This window comes from Papaver somniferum, chromosome 7, assembly GCF_003573695.1.
Source record: "Papaver somniferum cultivar HN1 chromosome 7, ASM357369v1, whole genome shotgun sequence".
Lineage (NCBI taxonomy): Eukaryota > Viridiplantae > Streptophyta > Magnoliopsida > Ranunculales > Papaveraceae > Papaver > Papaver somniferum.
In genome coordinates this window covers 267,983,854-268,006,005 of record NC_039364.1, presented here as the reverse complement: position 1 = coordinate 268,006,005, position 22,152 = coordinate 267,983,854, and the positions used below count along the sequence as shown (strand labels likewise).

At 38.7% G+C, this 22,152-nt stretch overlaps 3 protein-coding genes, 1 long non-coding RNA gene and 1 pseudogene across 5 annotated transcripts; 2 read left to right on the top strand and 3 right to left on the bottom strand.

Annotated features, from left to right (window-relative positions):
* Window positions 1-988: 988 nt before the first annotated feature.
* On the bottom strand, window positions 989-4,375 carry LOC113293791. Of its 2 annotated transcripts, XR_003332573.1 has the most exons (12): window positions 4,175-4,375; window positions 3,928-4,047; window positions 3,752-3,836; window positions 3,585-3,646; window positions 3,305-3,435; window positions 2,963-3,223; window positions 2,646-2,745; window positions 2,518-2,573; window positions 2,069-2,226; window positions 1,812-1,986; window positions 1,476-1,611; window positions 989-1,200 (listed from the first exon to the last, which is right to left on the bottom strand). It is a non-coding gene; the product is annotated as an uncharacterized LOC113293791 (long non-coding RNA). The 2 variants fall into 2 exon arrangements; XR_003332572.1 differs by having other exon boundaries at window positions 2,963-3,435.
* A 6,120-nt stretch (window positions 4,376-10,495) lies between these two features.
* On the top strand, window positions 10,496-16,113 carry LOC113296581 (annotated as a pseudogene).
* Window positions 16,114-16,951: 838 nt separating this feature from the next.
* On the top strand, window positions 16,952-18,838 carry LOC113300376. Its single transcript, XM_026549594.1, has 3 exons — window positions 16,952-16,976; window positions 17,736-18,032; window positions 18,112-18,838. Exons 2-3 carry the CDS (start codon window positions 17,748-17,750, stop codon window positions 18,709-18,711), a joined length of 885 nt encoding a protein of 294 aa, XP_026405379.1. The 5' UTR covers window positions 16,952-16,976; window positions 17,736-17,747; the 3' UTR covers window positions 18,712-18,838.
* Window positions 18,839-18,881: 43 nt separating this feature from the next.
* On the bottom strand, window positions 18,882-19,424 carry LOC113296580. Its single transcript, XM_026544883.1, has one exon. The coding sequence runs from the start codon at window positions 19,422-19,424 to the stop codon at window positions 18,882-18,884; it is 543 nt and encodes a 180-aa protein (XP_026400668.1).
* On the bottom strand, window positions 19,424-20,788 carry LOC113296576. The gene is made up of 2 exons (XM_026544878.1): window positions 20,772-20,788; window positions 19,424-20,155 (listed from the first exon to the last, which is right to left on the bottom strand). Exon 2 carries the CDS (start codon window positions 20,153-20,155, stop codon window positions 19,424-19,426), a length of 732 nt encoding a protein of 243 aa, XP_026400663.1. The 5' UTR covers window positions 20,772-20,788.
* Window positions 20,789-22,152: the final 1,364 nt, after the last annotated feature.

Here is a 22,152-nt window from a genome sequence, read left to right as displayed (position 1 = left end):
CTCCCTTGATCCCATGGACCCAGGACCGCCCGACAATAGCCGTGTAGGTGGAAATTACATCCACTACACAGAAAGTGGTTAGGGTAAGGATCTTGCCTACCCGAATTTCTAGAGTGACCTCGCCCCTTGGGCGGGTTGATGAGCCGTTAAAGCCAAATATGTTATAGGTTGAGGGTATTAGGCATTCGTCTCTAAGACCCATTTGATTGAATGTTTCATAAAACAGGATTTCGACAGAACTTCCTCCGTCTATGAGTATTTTAGGCATGGCCCAAGGCAGTGCCTTGGGTTTATCCTTCTCTCCCTCGTGTTCGGGGAGTGCTATAGACATCGTGACTACTAGCAGATCGTTGTGGTTTCGTCCTCCATCAGGTGCTTCGGATGCTGAGAAGCTGATAGGTATTTTCATCCACTCCTGCATGGGAGGTTCGATTGCTACGCTGAAAACCTCGTCGCCCTCGAAGTTGCGTTTATGAATTCTTCCTGTGATATTTCCTTCATGCATGGGAGTTGTGACAGCCTAGTGGGAGATTGTATTGCATCCCAAGTACTGTGCTTCACGAGGAATTTCCACACGATCACTACACCAAATTCTGGGATCCGTAACAGACCTGAGCCGTTACTAAAACGGGTTGTAACGGCTGCCTCCTGTTGCAAAACGGGGCGTTACATTTTTTCGTAACGGCTTTGTGGACGATACGAATTTGGGTTGTAACGGCCCTCCTAATAGATGTCAGCCGTTACTATTTTTCCACGTGGTAACAACTCAGGGTCGTTACGAATATTTTTGTAACAGAGTTGTCGGGATGTCCTCGAGCCATTACTACGTGGCAGATTGTAACAACTTATAGCCGTTACTACGTGGCAGATTGTAACAACTAAAGCCGTTACGAACTTTTTTGTAACATCAAAAAAATTACTGAAAATGAACTGCCGGAAATAAGCCGGAGTTCTAAATTCAATACCCTGCATACATTCATCGTCCACACTCAACAACAATTTTTTTAATCTATTCATATCACATTCATTCAATTCATATTAGATTTATATTACAAAAGAACTGACCACATATAAATTACAGAAGAACTGAAATTTCTCTAAGGTGCCGGGTACAATGTGGTCGGGATGCATACTCAAAGTATGCGGTCCCTTTATTTTTCTAACACGTATATAAACTTAAACCCTGCCCCCTCCAAATCCCTGCAAAACATTCACTTTTTGAGAAAAAATAGAAGTTAACTAAAAAAAGTTAGTTAAATACTTTTGTAATAAAACTGTTTTTCACTTTATTTTTTACTTTATATACGTGTCAAAAAAGGAAAAGGGGCCACATACTTTGAGTATGCGGCCCGACCACATCATATCCGCACCGTTTCTCTAAGTACCAAACTTTTTTTTTTGTTAAGTATCAATTTTCTAAGGGAACACATAGAAACTTACTAACTGCCTACAAAACTTGAATACATGGAACTTACAAATCTTAGCTGCTTTGTTCTCCACCCTTTTTGATGAAATAGAACATTATTCAATAACCGCAACTAAGCTTTATATCCTTTGCAGGCTTTGCTTTTGTTGGAAGCTTGGGCATCAGAAAACTAGATGTAGGCAATCCTGAAAAATACAACAGGCTGCATTATTATGACAAGTAAACTTAGATGTTGGAAGTAATGAATTTATCCTTGAACACATGTATAGCGTCTTCAACAAAAATTAAAATTCTAAATCGTTAACAGCAACATAATTAGGTCAGGGCCAACAATCACATATTAAACTAGAAAGGAGTCAATTTCACAATTTAGCATCACAAATACCTGCATTTGTACAAGAAGTTCCGTTTTGATCCGTCGAGAAGCTTCATTCTCATTTCCTTCCCCGCGCTGGCCACTTAAAGAATCGATTCTCATTTTCACCCATCCACTTTGAGACCAGGTACTAGAAGCTTCTCATAAAAATTTATCGTCAACTGAGCCAAGCAACTCACAAAGTCTGCAATTACAAAGTCAATCCTCAGGACCAAAAGTAGATGCACAGAAACCAGAAGAAATTTTATAAAACATTTAGGTACCACCTGTAATTGCGCAAGCCCCGCACAAGGCAAGGAAAAAAAGATGGAGATTGGGATTCTTTAAGAAGCTCAATAACAAAATGCCTCATCCACTATACCCAATCTTTCTTAGTACTCCTTGGAGAAGCCTCACCACTTGTCCTTAATCGACCATCATTGACCTGTAAGGAAAATAGTTAAGTTAAACATCAAAATGACAGAAGAAAATGAACAATCTCAAACGGCTTGAGAGCAGGAATGATTTCGTGAAGAGCATGCAGAAAGTCATCCATGGTTACTTTTATACTCTCCTCATCCAATCAACTACATAATGCATATACCAGATGCAGAAAACAAGAAAGCAAGTGGCCTGAAGTTATAGGATCTGCTGCTATCAAGTTTGCCTTAAGGTGACAAGTCATGTATAAGTAACAGAAAGAAAAAAACAATCTACAGGTTTGTGAGCTCCCTACCTTACAGATAACATCGATCTCATCAAATATGATAACATGCAGCTCACTTTGATCCCCTGAAAGCATAAAGTGAAGAATTATTCATTGTCACAGACAAACTTACTTGTTATATATAATTCCTTTCTCACCTAGAGTCCTTTGATCATTCTCAGCATCAAAAAATAAATCCCTAACGTTCTTCTCAGTCTCTCCGACAAATTTGCTTAACACTTCAGGACCGTTCACAATCTAGAGTATACATAAAAATCAATTTAGGGATTTGTAGGTTTAACATATAGATTAACACTGAAACGAAATGCAAAATCTATTCATAATACTTTTTCTGAAAACCAAAGAACAATAGAAATAATTTTAAAATCTCCACATAGTTCACACAAAATATGTTATCCTTCAAGTCTATATATAAGTACGAAAAAAAAAAGAAGCAAGAGAGTCGACTATATACCTTTGGGTTCTTTCCATTTAATATTTGACCAATTTGACGAGCCATAAGGGTCTTTCCAGTATCGAGAGGCCCATATAACCAGTTAAATAAGAAAAGACTAATTTCGTCTAAGCGGAGATTTCTTATTGGTCACATGGGCAGGAAAAACACGGGAAGCAAATGCTCTTTGGAAGATATCAGACCACGTATACCTAGTGACGGGAGATTGAACTCCTTATGCCGGATAATGTTGCTGCTGGCGTCTTCACGTTGGTTAATAATCTGCATACCACTCGCATGTTATGAGGGAAATGAAACACGACCTTGATACTACTCGCATTGGATGCTTCAAAGAAAAAATACGTTTCACTTGGTATCATCCCTCTCTCGAGGTAGTTCGATTTCTCTCCCCCCTCTACCGCAGCCTGATTAACTGTGAAGATGTAATTGGTACCGTGACACTCAAACGAAACCATTTGTCTTGTTGTCATAACCTGTTTCCAAAAATATTTTTCAGTAAGTGCCCATATGGAATTGTCATCATGACTTATGTTATAAAAAATTTAACATGAAACAATTATTATTCAAAATCAAACAATTTGACATGAAACAATTGTTGAAATCCAGGTAAGCTTGAGTATACCTGATAAGCACTGTCAAAGAAAGGTAGCCACACCTGCGATCTCATTGCCTGATTTTCTCCCACTGCTCAAGGGTTGGATCAACAGATAACCAATACACACAGTTAAACAAAAAAAAAAAGTCTCGAAACAAAATTCAAGAAAAAGAAGCTAGGGTTTAAGATTTAACCGAAATCTGAGAATGACCCAATTGCAAACATAAATTGCCAATTCTTCTTCTCACAAATCGAGCATAGATCCATCTTCTAGAAACCCTAAATCACCATCAGTTGCTCAATCCAAATTAGTTCAAAACCCTAAAATCAATTGAACCCATCTCTGTAACTCAATCACCAGAAGAAATACCTATTCAATATTCAGTTCTTCATCTCTTTCTCGCCATGAATCATCAGCAGAAATCTGAATTCTAATCCTATGTTCTTCATAGCATCAGAATCTATCGATCACAACACCCCTCTCTTACATCTGCTTCACCAATCATCAGAAAACAAAGAAGAAAACGAAAATTAAGATTCAAAACTGGAAAAAAAAACCTATAGATCGAATTTCCAGCCTTGGAAGAAAGATAAAATCTATTTAGATTTATCAATACCTTGAATTAAAGAGGAACCAATACCCTTTTCACCGAAATCCAACCCTAATTTCTCCGAAATCCATCAACCACCATTGATTCATATTTGTCATAAAATAGAGATTGAAACCCTAATTTCTACTTTCTCTATGATTTCCGAAAAGAAGGAGATAAAATAGAAAAGAAGAGAAGAGAAAGAGGATTGATCCAGACATCGACGAAAGAAACTGAGAAGGGAAAGAGGTTTCTTTTTTTCGCCTCTCTGGCTCGAGATTTTCGTCTGAAGAAAAAAGAAAAGAAAGACCTTCGAGAGAGGACTAGGGTTAGATAGAAATTTTATGATTAAGACACATCTCGAGAATAAATGAATGGTAAAGATATTAGTTTAGGAATAAACGGTGTAGATGAAACTCAATAGCACGCATGTTAATGGCATACGCACATTCTAAAGGTGTTACGACCCAAGTGTGACCAAGCGTGTGACTCGCATGCCTATAAACAATTTTGCACGGCTTGGCATTGTTACGAATTTTCAAAAAATTAGTAACGGTTCCAGCTTTTTACGAATATTGTGTAACGGGACTTTTTGTAACGGCCGCAAAACCGTTACGAACTGATGTTACGAATCCGGGAATTTCGTGTAGTGGATGTATGGGTGCGCCTTCGGCTAGTTGAGTCTCTGGTCGCGCGATGTACTCATGAAGCTTGCCTTCGTCGAACATGTCCTGCACCATGTTTTTTCAAGTCTCTGCACGAGTCTGTCGTGTGACTATGGAATTGGTGGAACTCACAAAACTCTGTTATGTTTTTGGCCCGATCGGGATGCTGTCCCCTATTCCATGGATATGTGATTTTATATTTTCCCCCGATCTTTTTGAAGATCTCAGATATGGAAGTGTTTAACTTCGTGTAGACTGGGTCTACAAATTTTCCTTTCTTCGACTGGGCTTGGTCTCTCCCTTTCCATCCTCCACTCCGATGTTTATCGAACTGGGTTGGTCCATTATTGGATCGCCCTGCTCCTCGGACTGGTGCCTGAGGGTCCTGTGGTTCTACCATATTTTCTCCTCTACTGGTTCCTTTTACCAGTTTGTCATAAGTACCATCTTGGAGTTCTTCGAGGGCTATGTAGTCCTCTTGTATTTCTCTCAATTTCCCCCAGGTTGCGAGGCATGGTTTCGTACATGCGGACAAAAATGGGATCTGTCTTTCTATGACTGTTCTTGAACCCGCAAGATCGCGTAGGCCTCTGGGACTCGTCCGATTTCAACACATAGCTTCCTCCAGCGATCTACCAACGATCGGAGTGACTCGTTTGGTCCTCGGATCATTTGGAATAACATGTCCACCCCTGGATTGACTCGGATGTTATGTATGTATGTTTCTAGAAATAACTCGGATAGGTGGTCAAATGACCTAACCGACGCCTTTGGTAAATTGTTGAACCACATCAGGGCTTCGTCTTTTAGACTAACGGGAAAGAACCTGCACATCACCACGTCGTACTGGTTTCATTGGGTCAGTATCATTCGGTATGATCGAAGGTGCTCAATTGCTTCGTCGGTACCTGTAAATGGGGTAGTGAATGTTGGAAGCGAACATTTCCTTGGAAATGGCTGAACCAACAAAATCTTGGACAAGGGGGATTCTCCTGCCTCTTGTACTACCTCTGTTAATTTCTTACTTTCTTGCTTCCCTGTGTGCTCTCTGCACATCGCTTCGAGCTGACAGAATCAGGCTTGTCATTGGTCATCATTGTGTCTTGTTTCAGCCTTCTTCTTCCTTCCCCGTGCTCTCTCGGGCGAGAAAGAAGCTTCTGGTTGGCGATATCTTGATCGTCCAGAGTCCTCGTCCGATTGTTCGGCGTACGATACAATCTTGGAACGAATCGACTTCGAGGTCTCCCCTCGTCTAGAATTTGCAGCTGAGAGATTCTCGGCCTCACAGTTAGTTTGAATTTCATCGTTTATATTCCTCTCTCGTCTGTGCTTGGGATCAATGTGTGATGATCCCTCGGATGGGTTGTCCTCCCGGTTTAGAACGCCTCGTCTTCCTTTGGGAAAGCGATCTGTTGTTTCCTCATTAGAGGTGTTAGGGATAAGGACTCGCTCGTCGTCCTGTAAATTTTCAAATGGATTTTCCTCTTCGGGAGTCTCCTCAATGGTAGCAAGTGGCACATTTTTCTTCACTTTATGCTTCAGCCTGCGGTTTCTACGTTCTAGACTCCTCTTACATCTCTCTAGTTTCTTAATTCTCTCATCCCGAGCATCTTGTACTTTCAGGATGGCTGCGATGGTAGCATTGGCATCGCCGAGGGTAGAAGGATCATCCTTCTTGTCCCCAGTGTTCGTTGTTTGCCTTGGCAAATGGTTCAACCCTCCTGGTTGAGATAGATGGACATCATCATGTCTCTCGAAGGGGTTTCCTTCTTTTTCGGAGATAGAATTTTCAGTTAATCCTTCCCGATAATGGTCATTGGGTTGTCCCTCTCCTGGGATCACGTCATTGTTCATGGCTTCACCTGACTCGATGTCATCTAGTCCCTCTGGCTAGGTTCCACCGTTTTCACCTTGGATCGTGCAAGCAGATCGCCGCGTCACCATCGCCTTACCTGCGATATATGCAGTAATAGTTAATTTGTCTCTTCTACCAGAAAAGTGGGACCCTAGATTTGCAGGTCACGTGCAATTACTAAGTCATAGTTCAAACTGAACAGTTTAGTACAGGAAGACTTTGCAGTAAATTTTGGAGACATGTGAAAATGTCAAAACATTCCCTACTTGTATGAGGCTTTAGTGATGGAAAAAAGGCGTTTTGTTTGTCTCCCTTTCGAGAAAAACACCTCCTTCTACACGTCATACCTTTGTTAGGAAAAAATCAAATAATGATAATTGAGCATATCTTTCCATTTTAGGAAATATTTCTCATTGTCTTTAAACTTTTGATTTTGAACAAACTTTGAGTTTGATGAATGATTATGTATTAGTTAACCCTTCCTCTTCACTTAGAGTTAGATTTCTAAGAAGAAGTTTGTGGATTATCTTGAGTTCTTTTGAAGATGAATAACATCATGAAAAGTTTGTCTTTTCAACTTTCATATGAAGATATTTTCACTATATCTCTTCCCAGCTCTTTTATGGAGGAGATCGTTTGAGCACCGGAGTGTTTAAACTCCATTTTTACTCAGATCTTCAACTCTCCTGAGCATCTCGAGGAAGGTAAAGAAAATCGTAAAGGAACGAAAAATCTTATGGAAAACTAGTAAAAACCTTTAGATCTGTTGATTTTGAGGGTCTTCTAGATTTCTCAGATCGTGTAGACCATATTTGAGTCCGAGCTCTACTCATAAACCTTAACAGAGTTCTACTTAGTGGTATGAAAACCATTTCTATCACGGAGATTATGAAAATGATATAGATCTGTATTAGCGAGGTAGATTAAATCTTCATACCTCCCTGTTTCTAGCGCCAAAATGTGGTTGCATCTTTTCTGATGGATACACCCAAGTAAATCTAAAGGTTATAAATTATCTAAACATTCAAGGTTCAAGATAAACAAGATATAAAGAACATGAAATGTAAAGATTAACACAAGTATATAACGTGGTTCGGCAATGGAGACCTACGTCCACGGGAAGAAGATGTATTCTTTATTGATTATAAGGTCTTACACTTGAAAGAGCTACAAATATCACTCAGATTTCTTACTCTTTCTCTATCTAGATCTCTCTCAGGAATTCTCTGGAGAAAGACCATATAATAATACATAAATTGTCCATCTCCTTCTACATAGACTGGTATTTATAGGAAAACTAAGCTCGTGAAGGTCTGGCCTCGTCGAGCTGGTGGAGTCTTTATACATCGTCTTGGTTGCTTCGGGCGAGTTCTATACTGTCCCTCATGATGGCTTGCTGGGTTCTCCTCCCGAATTGTCTTTCTCTACTCGCCATCGTGTAGCTCTTCCTTGTAGAGCCTCGTGTTGCATCACCTCTGGGTTGTAGTATAGATCGTCCGAGCTTTCCATCACGATGTAGATCCGCTCTTATCTCTTCATTAAATGCAGTCCGCTCCTTTTTAGACTTGACCGTCTGAGCAGATTAGACTGCTCCTTACACGCATCATTCATGTGACGCTTGTATCAGGTGTCTCGATTCAGACGAAATCACCTTTTCACCAGATGATTCGGTGCTTCTATCCTATCATTTCATCATGATATCATCTCTTGAGATGTTGACACGTGGTCATCGGGTGATTTACCCTCACAAACTCATTAAAAGATTCTGACGGCAATTGGTTATACTCAAAGGTGATTTATCTAATCTGTTAACTAATCATTTTAAAGATATAAGTACTTCTATGTCTCATATTATTCAATAACATCATTTCAATCTTCTGTCAACTTTAATTACTGACGAGGATAACATGATCCTACTTTCTCCTCCAACTGATGAGGAGATTTTAACTACTCTAAGAGCAACCACAGTGAGCGAGTATAACCAAATATTTGGTCAAAAAACGAGACACAGCGGACAGACTGTCGATTAAAATCCGGACCAAAGACCAAATCCCAGACTATATTTGGTCCAAGACCAAGACCAAAACCAAATATAGTCGAGCGAACGTATAGTTAACGCCCCACCACCAGGCGGGTGTATAGTGAACGCCCAACACCAGGCGTGCATAAAGTCCCCGCCCCACACCAGGCGTGTTTTATACCTCCGCCCCATTTATTTATTTATTTTCTTTTGGTTGGGAGGGGTTTATACCTCCGCCCCATTTTTTTTTTGTTTATTTTTTTTTTTGTTTTTTGGAATCTCATCGGGCATACGTATAGTTTACGCCCCACACCAGACGAACGTATAGTGCACGCTCGACCAAATTTAGTCTTTTACCCGTAGCGTCACACACCAGACTAAACTCAAATTTGGTCGTTTTTTTTTGTCTTTAATATTTGGTTATACTCGCACCACTGCAGTTTCTCTAAAGAGTATGGAAAATTGGTCAGCACCTGGACCAAAAGGTTTTCAAGAACGCTTTTATAAGACTCAGTGGAACACAGTTAGTCCTGAACATGACATATATTTCTCTTATTCCCAAAACAAAGAAACCAACTACTCCTTCTGAATTTACACCAATTGGGCTTTGCAATACTTCTTATAAAATTATTTCTGAAATTATGGTCAGAAGAATGAAACCCTATATTTCTAAGATAGTGTCCCCTTATCAGGCTACTTATGTTGTTGGAAGGCTTATCAATGATAATACTATCACTGCTGATGAACTCTGAAAAAGCGGGGGTCTAACAACCTCACCTAATATTTCGCTGAGCAATTTGTGTGGAAAACTCCAATATAATTCCAAGAGAATCAACTAGACAGTCAGACTCAATCAATGGAAATATATCCAAGAGTTGTATCTCTGTTTTACAATGTAATCAGCAAATCAAACAGATAGAAATCCGCGAGCCTGATTATTATGTGAAACAACTTGAACGGTACCAAAAACCAATGTTCAAGTGTCAATCAATTAATATCAATAACCAAAGGTTGGATTATCTAATTGATTAAACTACGTACAACCCTTTCCGTACGTGTGTTATTTTCGCCCACATGTGTCGATCAGAAAGCCTAAATCCAAGATTCGGAAATCTCTAAGATATTTGAACGGTTATGATTTCCAATATAAAATATCATTTCCCTAAACCTCGAAGAAGAAAACCATTTCTTCCCCAATTTGTTTCTATTTTCAGTCATCTACAGATGTTGAAATTAGATAGATGAATTGGTAGAGCTTGAGAGGGATTTTTAGGGATTGTTACGAATTTAAGAATGAGGTTGAGTTAGCTTGAGGTCAGGCAACAAACTAAGGTGTGTTTTCTGGTGAAGATGGGTTTTAAATCTGATGTTATGGTCGAGAATCGTTGAAGAGATTCAAGGGTTTGAGAGACCAAAGAAGGAATTTTGAATCAAGTTTGGGTTTTGCAGCCAAGTTGGAGCTGTTACTGACATGGGTGGTTTCTGCTGAGAAAGAGATTGGTTGATGGGGGTTTGAAGTAAGAAACTACTGAGAAGAAATTGAGTTTTAAGAGGGTTCTCTACAATTGAAGATATGGCTGTTGTTGCGGATTTATCTGTAATCAAATTCGTTGATTATCATGGGTATTTTGAGAAGGTGGAGATTCAGATGCGGATTTGAGTTGTGATGTGGTTGAATACTGAGGGATTTGATCTGAGTTTCAGCTGAGAAACTAGTTTGTTTTCACTGTTGTTGTGGGGTGTTGAGAGATTCAACAATAATAGGAAGATCTAGACATGATTATTCAACGAGACGACACAGAAATGAGATGTTGCTACTGGTATTTGAGAAGATAAAGGAAGAACTGGAGATACGGAAATTGTTATTGGATTTGGTTCTACAGCGTTCTATTAATGGAACTCAAGATGCTGGTGCTGTTGAGTTGATGCAAATTCTGGAAAGTGTGTTTGTTGTTGGTCTGCAGGGAGTGAATGAATAACGAATAATGATTAGGAACAATAGAGAAGATTAAATGAGTTGAGACGCAAGTGGGTCTGAGATTGTGCTACCAGTTTATGGTTGAGATTGCAGTTGTGTAACCGATTCTAGTGAAGATGCAGGTGCACTGCTGAGAATGTAAAGAAGAAGTTGAGCAGTTGTTGTTAATTACAGAGAAATGGGGTGTTGGCTTGAGTCTGTTGATGTTGTTGACTTGAGATAATGAAGCAATACAGAAAAGGAATGTAATGGTGCTTCTATGGTGGTACTTGAACTGATTTGGCTGCATAATTAGATGAATGTTAGGTTGAATTCAGGGAAATAGAGATGGCAGTAGGATGTGTCAATATAACCGTGGATTTGTTTTGATTGCAGACAAAAATTGAGCTGAGATGGTGAAATTTTAGGAGATGAATTTGGTTGTTACAAATGGAAATGATCAGTTTCCAGGTGAAAATGCTTTTGAAGCTATCCTAATTAATCCGAGTTAAATCAACAATACAGGCTTAAATCGCCGATACAAAGGACTATTAGGTTTTTTTAGGTCCCCTTAACTGGGCTAATTTTCCATCCACCTTTTTTGTTCATAATTAGCCTAGTTTTGTAAGAAATAAAAGAACTGGCCTAATTTTGTAAATCATATAAAAAAGAGGCCTATTTTTGTAAAAAGCCCAATTTTATTCGTAACCCGTCACGTTTTGATCCTAAATTTAGGGTTGTCAATGGGTGTTGAGATTATTAGTCCCACATTGTTTGCACAATCTAAGATCCTGCAATTTATAATCCTTAGTGTCTCTCCACTCATTGCCAATTGGTTTTGAGTTGGATGCCTGTATTCTTACATGGTATTAGAGGAGGCTATTTGTGTCGAGTCATTTGACCGCACCTTTACCCCGCGTCACCCGATTTATTTGTCCACGTGTTTGACCCAACGAGGCTACACATGAGGGGGCGTGTTGAGATTATTAGTCCCACATTGTTTGGGTTATCTAAGATCCTGCGTTTTATAATCCTTAGGGCCTCTCTACTTATTGCCAATTGGTTTTGAGTTGGATGCCCGTATTCTAACATGGTATCAGAGCAGGATATTTGTGTCGATTCGTTTGACCGCACCTTTACTCCGCGTCACCCGATTTATTTGTCCACGTGTTTGACCCAACGAGGCTACACGTGAGGGGGCGTGTTGACATTATTAGTCCCACATTGTTTGGGCAATCTAAGATCTAGCGGTTTATAATCCTTAGGGCCTCTCTACTCATTGTCAATTGGTTTTGAGTTGGATGCCCGTAATCTAACATGGTATTAGAGCAGGCTATTTGTGTCGAGTCATTTGACCGCACCTTTACTCCGCGTCACCCGATTTATTTCCACGTGTTAGACCCAACGAGGCTACACGTGAGGGGGCGTGTTGAGATTATTAGTCCCACATTGTTTGGGCAATCTAAGATCCTGCGGTTTATAATCTTTAGGGCCTCTCCACTCATTTCCAATTGGTTTTGAGCTGGATGCCAGTATTCTAACAATGGGTACCCATTACCCGGAACCGGACCATATGAAAATGGGTCCAGGTCCGGGTCCTAAAGTTGGATCCATTAACAACCTCGGAACCGACGGGTAATTTCCCGATTGGACCCGAATCTTAACGGGTCCAAACGGATAATACCCGTCGGGTACCCACGGGTAATGGGTACATGGTTATTCTAACTTTTATTCATCTTTTTAGCAAAATTATAAGTATTTTCTTAGTTTTGGCTTAGACTTTTTTTTTTTTTTCATTTTTCGTTTTTTCTTACATTTAATCTTTATTTAATACATTAATAAAGAAACAATAATAAATTTTTGTAAAAAATATTTATATTCAAGCCAAAAAAAGAGAAAGATATTAAGTTTTTGAATTCTTTTTCATAGTTTTCTTGATACCCAATGGGTACCCGGAACCGACGGGTACCCGGGTTTTTTAACGGGTTCGGTTCTGAGTCCAAAAATTTAGGAACCGAACCCGACTTTTATAAGTAGGGGTCCGAGTCTGGGTCCAGTGATACCTGGGAGGACCCGGACCCATCCTAATCTTTTAAAATGGCTAAATTACAGTGGGCTAGTCAAATGAGATTTCAAATGATTTTCAGAGAGTTCTCAAATCCACTGTTAGTCCATTGAGACTTTTGATGAGTCTCCTAATGTCTCTTGTTATTGGTTAGAGACTTTTTTAAAGTCATTTAAATTTTCTGAAACTCCATGTTATTGAATTAGGATTTCATAAGAGTCACTCCAACATCCATGTTATTCGAATGAGAATTGAAAGTCATTGATTTATTGTTTTCAGAAATTTGGAGAGACTTTTTTAGGAAAATAGGCATGGTAGAAATCTCTCCTCAACAGGTGATATTTCTGGAGACTTGAAAACTTGGGGAATTTTTTTTTTTTTAGAGTAGGAACAATTTTTATTTTTATTTATGTTTGTAATTTTTTTTTTGAGCTGATGAACAAGTAACGGGCCATTTGCGGAGTAAACTTGTGGCGAGATTGCATAGAAAATAAAATGAATGTGGGATGAGTGAAATAAAATAAAAAATGAAAACATATGCATAAGGCAACAACGAGATTTATTTTAACAAAGAACACGTATTTTACCAGGTATTCATGGTACATTTATTTAGATTCTAACGTGCATAATAAAGTAACCGGTAGATGTTTTGAAGTTTTGATTGAATATTATACATATTTTTGTCTCTACAAATCACAGAAACTCTTTACGAATATCAATTTTTTAGAAATCTCTATATTTTTATAGAATCTCCGGGAGTCACTCAAATAAAAACTCCATGAAAGTCTATATAAATCTCAATTGACTACCTCCCCGTTAGTTTCAAGAAAATGCTTCATAACCCATCAATCCCTTTTAAATTTCGGTCGTGAATAAGGTTAGCTAAACCTGGCCCCCAAAACATCCTAGTTGATTTTTGTTAGAGGGAGAGCAAAAACGGATCCAAGAAGAGCGAAAATCGTAGTCGACTCGTTAAATATGACCCGTCCAATATATTTTTCTGATTCAGACCAAACTACCCTATACTCCCAAATCATTCCTTAACCAACTGAAAGGAAAAAACTTTATCACCACCGTCTTCACAGGGTTCTTAGATACCGGTGGTGGAGGTGTTGTTTGGGGAGTGTGGGAGGGAACTGTGTGGTTTACGGGGTATTTAGTAGGGACTGTTTGGTTCAAGTCAGAAAAATATATTGGACAGATCATATTTAGGGGATCGCCTAGGATTTTCGCTCTTCTCGGATCCGTTTCTGCTCTCCCTCTAACAAAAATCATCCTAGTTTCTCTTCCATTAATTCAAGACAACCACCAACAGTTTTCTCATGAAAAACTTCGTTTCTCCACTTAAAAATCTATGAAGAAGAAAAAAAAAAGTATGTTCTGATAGGTCATGGAATTGCTACAGATGGAATCACTACTCCAGTCGTCAGTACTTCTGCTCACTGGTTCAAGAACTCCAATGAAATCATCGATTTCAAGGTCTCCACTGCACTCTTTTTAATCTTTTTCTTTTTTGAAGGCCATTCCCTTTTTCTTTTTGCACTTTATTGTTATGCTAGATTTCTCCTGGTTAAAAATGTACATGTGGTTTGATTGATTGAGCTGCTACAACTAGATGTTGCTGATTAGATTAGTTTTCTATTGTGTTGTATTGCAAAGATTCAGAGGTTATGTTTGAATTAAATCATACCATTTGTGCCTTGTTGTTCATGGGTGGAATACCTGATTCATCCATTAGCTGCTAATTAATGGAATTTACAGAATTTAAATCTTTAATGCAAATCTCCCGTTCCTCATATTTCATTTCATTTCAGTTCTTATTTATTTTTATTTTTTTTAGGAAGAGAGAATTTTATTCAAAGAAGAGGAATGTACAATTGTACATTCAGAGAATTTTAGATAGGAAGAGAATTTTATTCAGAGAATTTCAGTTTTATTTTCAATCTGAGGTTTATGCAATTGTCAGTGTGTAGAATGCTTGGAAGTCAATCACAGCTATATTAGCACCTTTCATCAACATAACTGAGTGATTTTTCTTTAGGTCAGCTAGGTTTTTCGTGGAATTTTGGTTGATTAACTTGTTGTTGTCTTGATAGGAGAGATGCCATACAAGTTCTGAGTATGGACGCTATGGGAACCCAACCACAATAGTTGCAGAAAACCAAATAAGGTTTGTCTGTGCGATGAGTATCAATACAATTGTAGCTATTGCTCGAGTGTCTTTTACGTATATTATGGGAGGCTGAATGTATTTTGTTCTATTTACTTGGGGCAGTGCGCTTGAAGGGGCAGAATCAACTATTTTGATGTCATCTGGCATGTGTGCTAGTACGGTCATGATGTTTGCATTGGGAAAGAAGGGTGGGCATATAATAACAACTACGGATTGCTATAGGAAGATGAGAATTTTCATTGACGATTTTCTTGTTCCCGACATGAATATAACGGTATGCTTTCCCTTACTTTTTTTTTCTTTGGATCCTGTTAGTGCTGATGCAGTTAGAGATGACATGCTTCATAAATTGACAATTCAATTGTGATGGTCCTTAACAAACTTTGTGCTTCTTCATTGGATTTAATTAATCATGTCAGTGGATTTGGCTGTAGACAAGATATGGATTTTCAGCTACTTGCCTTATTAGACCTTTATGTCAATTTGGCGTTTTGTTCCAGACTTATTTTTTTATGTTTTTATGAAGTATCTAAATTTATCATTTCCCTAATGCAGGTCCATGTCATTGACCCTGCCGATATGGATGGCCTGAAATCTGCACTGCATAAGAATAATGTGAGTACTCAAAATAGGAGATTGTTGTTCAAAATTTTCTTGTTTTGGCTAACTTGGGGGACATGATCGTTTGATACTTGCTGGCGTAATCTATATGCAGGTAACACTTCTCTTTACAGAATCGCCAACTAAGCCTTACCTCCGATGTGTGACATTTAGTTGATTTCAAAGCTTTGCCACAGCAAAGGCACACTGGTTTGTGTTGTTCTGCACTCGGCAAAGAAGTTTATTGGAGGACACAATGATGTAAGTTATGATTTAACCTTGTAAGTTTTGACATTTAGTTGCCTTCGGTTTCTTTTAAAGTATAAGATGAATTAGTGAGTGACAAATGAAATTCTGTTTTCAGGTTCTCACTGGTTGCATAAGTGGTTCTGAGGAAGTGACTGCTAAGATTCACAAGTTGCATCACGTTTTGGGTGGGACTCTGAATCCGGAGAGCAATTTGTTACATGCTTTTGTTCAGAAACCAATACCCACAAAAATTCATCAGTTTGTTATTTTGTTGTAGTCCAGAATTTGGAAATGACCTTATTTGTTTTAAACAGCTAGTTTGACCTTTCATGTTTATTAAGCTTGCAAATTAAATAAAGCATAGCTGTCTAATTGAGAATGATACTGTTAATTTGACCTCCCATGTGGATTTAGTTTGCAAAAAAGACTTGATTGAGAATGATACTAATGCTCTACGTTATCAGAATGCCGCTTATTTAGTCATCCGAGGCATGAAGACACTGCATCTTTGTGCACAGCAGCATAACATAACAGGATTGAGGATAACCGAGATTTTAGAGGCACATCCTAGTCTAATCAAATTTGAAAATCAATAGAACAGGTAAATAAGAACAATAATTTCTCTTTCAAGCAGGCTCATCTTGTAAGGATGCTAACTTGATCTGATCTTCAGCTGAAACGTGTTCATTATACCAGTCTGCCAAGTCACCCGGAAACGTGTTCATTATACCGGTCTGCCAAGTCACCCGGAACACAAAATTGCCATGAAGCAAATGGCAGGGTTTGCAGGAGTCGTCAGTTTTGAGGTGAGTGCTAAAATTTATGAGCTGGATGTTTGTCTGAGCTATTTGCATTTGCAATGTGGTGGTTTCCAGGTCTACTTACCTGATCACAACATGCAACTTTTGCAGATTGATGGAGATTTGGAAACTACAAGACATGCATTGATGCACTAAAAACCCCATACATTGCCCTTTCCTTTGGAGGATGTGAGAGCATTGTAAATCAGCCTGCAATTATGTCTTACTGGTACGTCTAACGTCTTTCCTTTCTTTGCAAATATTTGATCACTTCTAATTGATTGACATGGGAATATAATTGGTTTTATCTTCACCATATTGTAAGTACTTGAGAAAACTTATGAATATGGTTGGTGGGTTCATTTGTAAGTACTCTTAGAGCAACCACAGTCATGACCAAATTTGGGGACTATACCCAAATTTGGTCCCAAATTCAGCCGCAGTGGTACTGACTAAAACCATATTTAGTCCAGTTAATTAGGGTTTGCGACCAAATGTGGTCGCCAACCGAGACTAAAATGATTATAGTGGGACGGAAGTATAGTGGGCGTATGATTTCAGACGGAAGTATAGTGGACGCTCCACATCGGGCGTACTTATAAATAACGTATGATAATGGGGCGGATGTATATAGAGCGTTTGAGTTAGGCGTTATTATAAACACCGCCGGGCCATACGTAGATAAAACCTACGCCCCATAGCAGACGCAGTTATTAAAAACGCCTGGTTTGGACGCAGTTACTACAAGCGCCTGCTCCGGGCGCATGTATTATGACCGTATGTAGGAGACGGGCGTATTATTAACGTCTGTGTGAGACGCATGTTTTATGGGCGTATGAGTGAGACGCATGTTTTATGGGCGTATGAGTGAGGCGCATATATTACGACCGTATGGAGTGGGCGCATGTTTTAGAAGCGTCTGGGATGGGCGCATATATTAGGACCGTCTGGTGTGGACGCATGTTATACGAGCGTCTGGGACGGACGCTCGTATTATGAGCGTTTGTTCGGAGCGCATGTATTACGAGCGTCCGTACCAGGCGCATGTATTACGTGCGCCAACGGTTATATTTTGGAATTCTGATTTTGGTTTTCTGATTTTCCGACCGTTTGATAGATTGCAACGGCTCTTTCGTATATCTATATATAGCATTTGACAAACTTATTTCTGCATAATCTTATCATTTATAATTTCTATTTCAAGAAATATAGAAATATGGCACCACGAGGTCCCAATTTTACAACAGAAGAAGATACAATGATATGTAGAATCCATTTAGCCATATCTCAAGATTCTGCTACCGGAACCGATCAACCAGAAAGAGTATTATGGAGTCGGATCAAAGATAAGTTGGAAGAAGCCCTGCCTTGTAAACCAAAACGTACTTGGACTTCTATCCAGAGTCGATTTCAGGGAATCAGTAGACAGGTTTCACTTTATTCTGCAAAAGTGTTGGAAGTTGATGGTGAATATCATAGCGGATGGAATGAAGTCTCGAGGGTAAGTAATCGTCAATTTTTGCACCCTTAATAATTATATACATGTAATTGGAACTGATGAGTATTGAAAATAATAACAGGTTGAAGAGATAAGAAAGCGATTCAAAGAAAGTAATGGTAACCAAAAATTTAAGCACGAAGAGTGCTACGAAATTCTAAAAGATAGTATCAAATATTCAGGACGGTCGACGTTTGTGTTTGATTCAGGCCAAGAAATGGAAGATTCTCAGAGTGGTGAGGAAAACGCTGATATTGAGGAAACAATTCCAGGCGAGTCCAGTGATGATCTAGATATTGGAGATATAGAGAACACACGTAAGCGTCAGTTGGGGAAGAAAGCATCGAAACAACTAAAGAAAACAGGGAGAGCAAAATCCAATGCCCAGGAGGAAATGCTAGAGGATATAATTAAGGAGCAGCAAAGTTTCAATGAACATTACAAAGCACAATCACTAATGAAGATGGGACAGAGACAAGCTGAGTTTGAAGCAATACAAGCTAAGTCTGCGGCAAAGTTTGCGGCGAAACAAGCTAGGCAAGAAAAACTCGATTTAAAGAAAGAAGCGGACGATGACTTGGCCATAATGTTGAAGGATGTCTCTACATTGGACCCTGTAACAAGAGAGTACTTCGAACTTCGAAAGATGGAAATACTACAACGCAAAAGAAACCAATCTTAAAGCATGACCGAATTAGTTGAACCTTAATATTTATCATTAATAAAAAAATTAGTGAGTTTTAGTCAATTTTAGTGAATTTTAATTTTTATATGATAAATAGTACATTAGTAAGCAACGTTACAACATATTTTCCGATGAAGAAATACGATACAACATATTTCAATCCCAACTTAATAATTATCTCCAAAATTTGACCATATGTGTTCGATTAAATCTTGACGCAAGCGAAAATGTGTTTCTTTATTGTGTATAGCATGACGCCGATGTGCAGCTCTCATTCTGGAAAGTTCCTCAGTACCTACCCTCGATATATTCACCGGTGCCGACCTGCTACGTGAGTCATATTCATGTGGCCAATCACCGGGAAGACGCTCATCCTCCACTATCATATTATGTAAAATAATAACCGTTTTCATTATATAGGCAAGCACATCCGGGTTCCACATTCGTGCAGGTTGTTTGACAATGGCAAATTGTTGTTGCAGTACACCAAATCCACGCTCTACATCTTTCCGTGCTCCCTCTTGCATCGATGAAAATTTATATTTTTTCGGTGTATCTGGTTGTTTAATGGCCATCACAATAGTAGCAATCTGTGGATAAATGCCATCACCGAGATAATATCCCATATCATATGCATGCCCGTTTACTTCAAAGTTCACCGGTGGTGTTTTCCCGTTGATAAGTTTTCGAAAAATATAAGAACGATTCATTACATTAATATCATTGCAGGAGCCAAGATATCTTCTTTGAAATACGTAGTCAAAAATTTAATTGTGATTGCATCTAAAATCCACTGTGCCGGGGGGCGTTTTTTTCCAGAGATTGGGGGATCTTCATAATCTAAGGGTTCTTCTATTTCTGGAAAAACATGCTCACGGACATAATCAAATTTGTACTTGACTGGGTTATACGGAACATCATCCCCAATTCCAATACTCAATCCTGTCAACACTACCCAATCAAGCGGCGTGAATCCCATTTCACCAAAAGGGAAGTGAAAAGTATGCGTTGTATCCCACCAACGTTCAACAAGATAATCAATCACTGGGTGTGATGCTTCTCCTATTTCCATGGCTAATAAACGTCCCCATCCTGCCTTGTCGATAATGTATTTAATTTTTGGACTATGTTTTGTTATCTCCTTATAATAAACAATGACCGAAAAGAGTGAACCACGATGTTGGTACCTGAATTTTGGATCGCTTGAATATGTAATATCTGTAGAAGCGTGTTTGTCACTATCTTCCAGGCAATTGTAGTTATCTAGGGATACCACGGACGGTGTTGTTTCATCTTCGCTATCTTCATCGAACCCGGTATCTGGAACTTCCAAATCTCCAACATTAGGGTCTATTTCAGGCTCCATTGGACCTTTACCTTTGCGTTTCTTATTATTCATCTTTTTTCCTTGTGCAAATCTCGACGTTATTCTGCTCAACATCTGAGCACGATATAAATACAAGTTAGTAATTGTTTTTTCTGAGTTTACAGCATCCATAAAAAGTTCTATTCTATATTATAGAAGATCAAAATTTACAGTATAGAAAATCCAAAAAATTTACAGTAAATAAACCCCAAGATTATATTTTATTTACTTACAGTATAGAAGATCAAAAAAATTTACAGAAAAAATCTAGACACCGTCTTTATAATACAACTGTTTAACATTTTGTATCTCCCCTTTGTGAGTAACAACAATTCATGTTTAATGGATTTCAGTGAACTTAGTCTATCAGTAAAATTATTCTATCAGTGAAGATCAACAACAACATTTTGTATCTCCCCTTTGTATTCTATCAGTAAAATTATTCATACATAATCAAACAAACAAATTATTCATATTCTATCACTCAAATCATTCTATACATAATCAAACATAATCAAACAAAGAACAGTAACAGTAACCTCATGTTATATGGTTAATGAAATCAAACAAACACGGTTATGCTTAATGAAATCAACATGCAATCCACTCATTCCACCCAAAAACAGCCTAATTAATCATACCTTTAATCTTCAATCCAACCAAAAACAAATTACCCAAAAACAAATCATACCTTTAATCTTCAATCAAATTTCCCCGCACCCAATTAACGAATAAGATTACTCGTTTCTTTCGCAAGAACTCGTTTCCCCGCACCCAATCAAATTTCCGTCACATTCGATTTAGGTTTTGCCCTAGATTTTTCGTCTGTTTTCGTCTTTTTTTTTTCTTCTGTAAACTGTTTATGTAAAAGGAGGAGGAGAAGAAGAGATAATGACGTCTATATCCAGACGGATTTTCCGTGCACGCCTCACTCAGACGCACGTATTACAATCGCTTGATTCAGACGCATGTATTACAGACGTCCCACTCAGACGCTCGTATTACAACCGTCCCTCTCACACGAACGTATTACAAACGTCCCACATAGACGCAGGTATTACAAACGTTCCACTCAGACGCTTCTTCTATAAACGTCTCACCCAGACGCATAATCCATTAACGCCCGAAACATACGCATAATCCATTAACGCCCGAAACATACGCACTTTATATCTCCGTACGAGTGATACGCACTTTTCATCTCCGTCCCAGTAGACGCACTTTCCATCGCCGTCCCATATCCGGCGTTAGTTATACTTGCGCCTCAATCAAGCGGGCATTATACCTCCGTTTCATTCAAACGCATAATAAAAATCCGCTTCATCAACAGACGTGAGTATAAGTTACGTCTGGCATCGGGCGTTAGTGTAAGTTACGCTTCACCAAATTTGGTGTTATCCCACTGCGCTTGGGTCACCCAAAATACCAAAAATTTTTGGTTTTTAGTCTGGCTTTTGGTCCGTTTCATGACTGTGGTTGCTCTTAAGGTAAACCCGTGTTGCATCTATGGATTTGAGCATAGGATGCCTACCCCATCAACATTTGACTTTATCCATTTAGCTTCACTGTAATATTGGACATTAATGAGAAGGTAAATTGACTCTTGGGCCTTGTCTTCTTTTTTTCTTTGAGCTATGCCAAATTTACGTACTCAATTTCTTTATTGGTAAAGTAAAGGTAGTGTAGTCTAATTTTGTTCTTTAATTTGGGTCGGTGGTTAAAAAATTTGTATTTATAATTTTATGTTTTATGGCCAAGTGCTGGTGGCTGTAAATAAAATTTTCTTTTACTTTTGATTCAATATTATTACAAGTTGCAACATGAATTGGGGGAGGGAGAGTCTAACTCCCTCATCTTCCCAGAGGAATGAGATGGGAATCCACCCTAGAACTGAGCAGAGAAAATTCGAAGGTATACAAAGACTTGAAAAATGTCATGGGTTGAGAAGAGAAAATTCGGATGCACTGTCACAGAATGGCGCTTAATTCATGATTTCTCTCCCTTATTCATTAATTCATGATTCAGAATTACAGGGTGTGTTACGGAATTGGCCACCACAAAACAATGACGCT

Coding starts and splice junctions, on each gene's coding strand:
- LOC113300376 (XM_026549594.1), top strand. CDS start 17,748: ATGGCACCACGAGGTCCCAATTTTACAACAGAAGAAGATACAATGATA. Junction 18,033..18,111: donor GATGGAATGAAGTCTCGAGG/GTAAGTAATCGT, acceptor AAATAATAACAG/GTTGAAGAGATAAGAAAGCG.
- LOC113296576 (XM_026544878.1), bottom strand. CDS start 20,155: ATGTTGAGCAGAATAACGTCGAGATTTGCACAAGGAAAAAAGATGAAT.
- LOC113296580 (XM_026544883.1), bottom strand. CDS start 19,424: ATGAATCGTTCTTATATTTTTCGAAAACTTATCAACGGGAAAACACCA.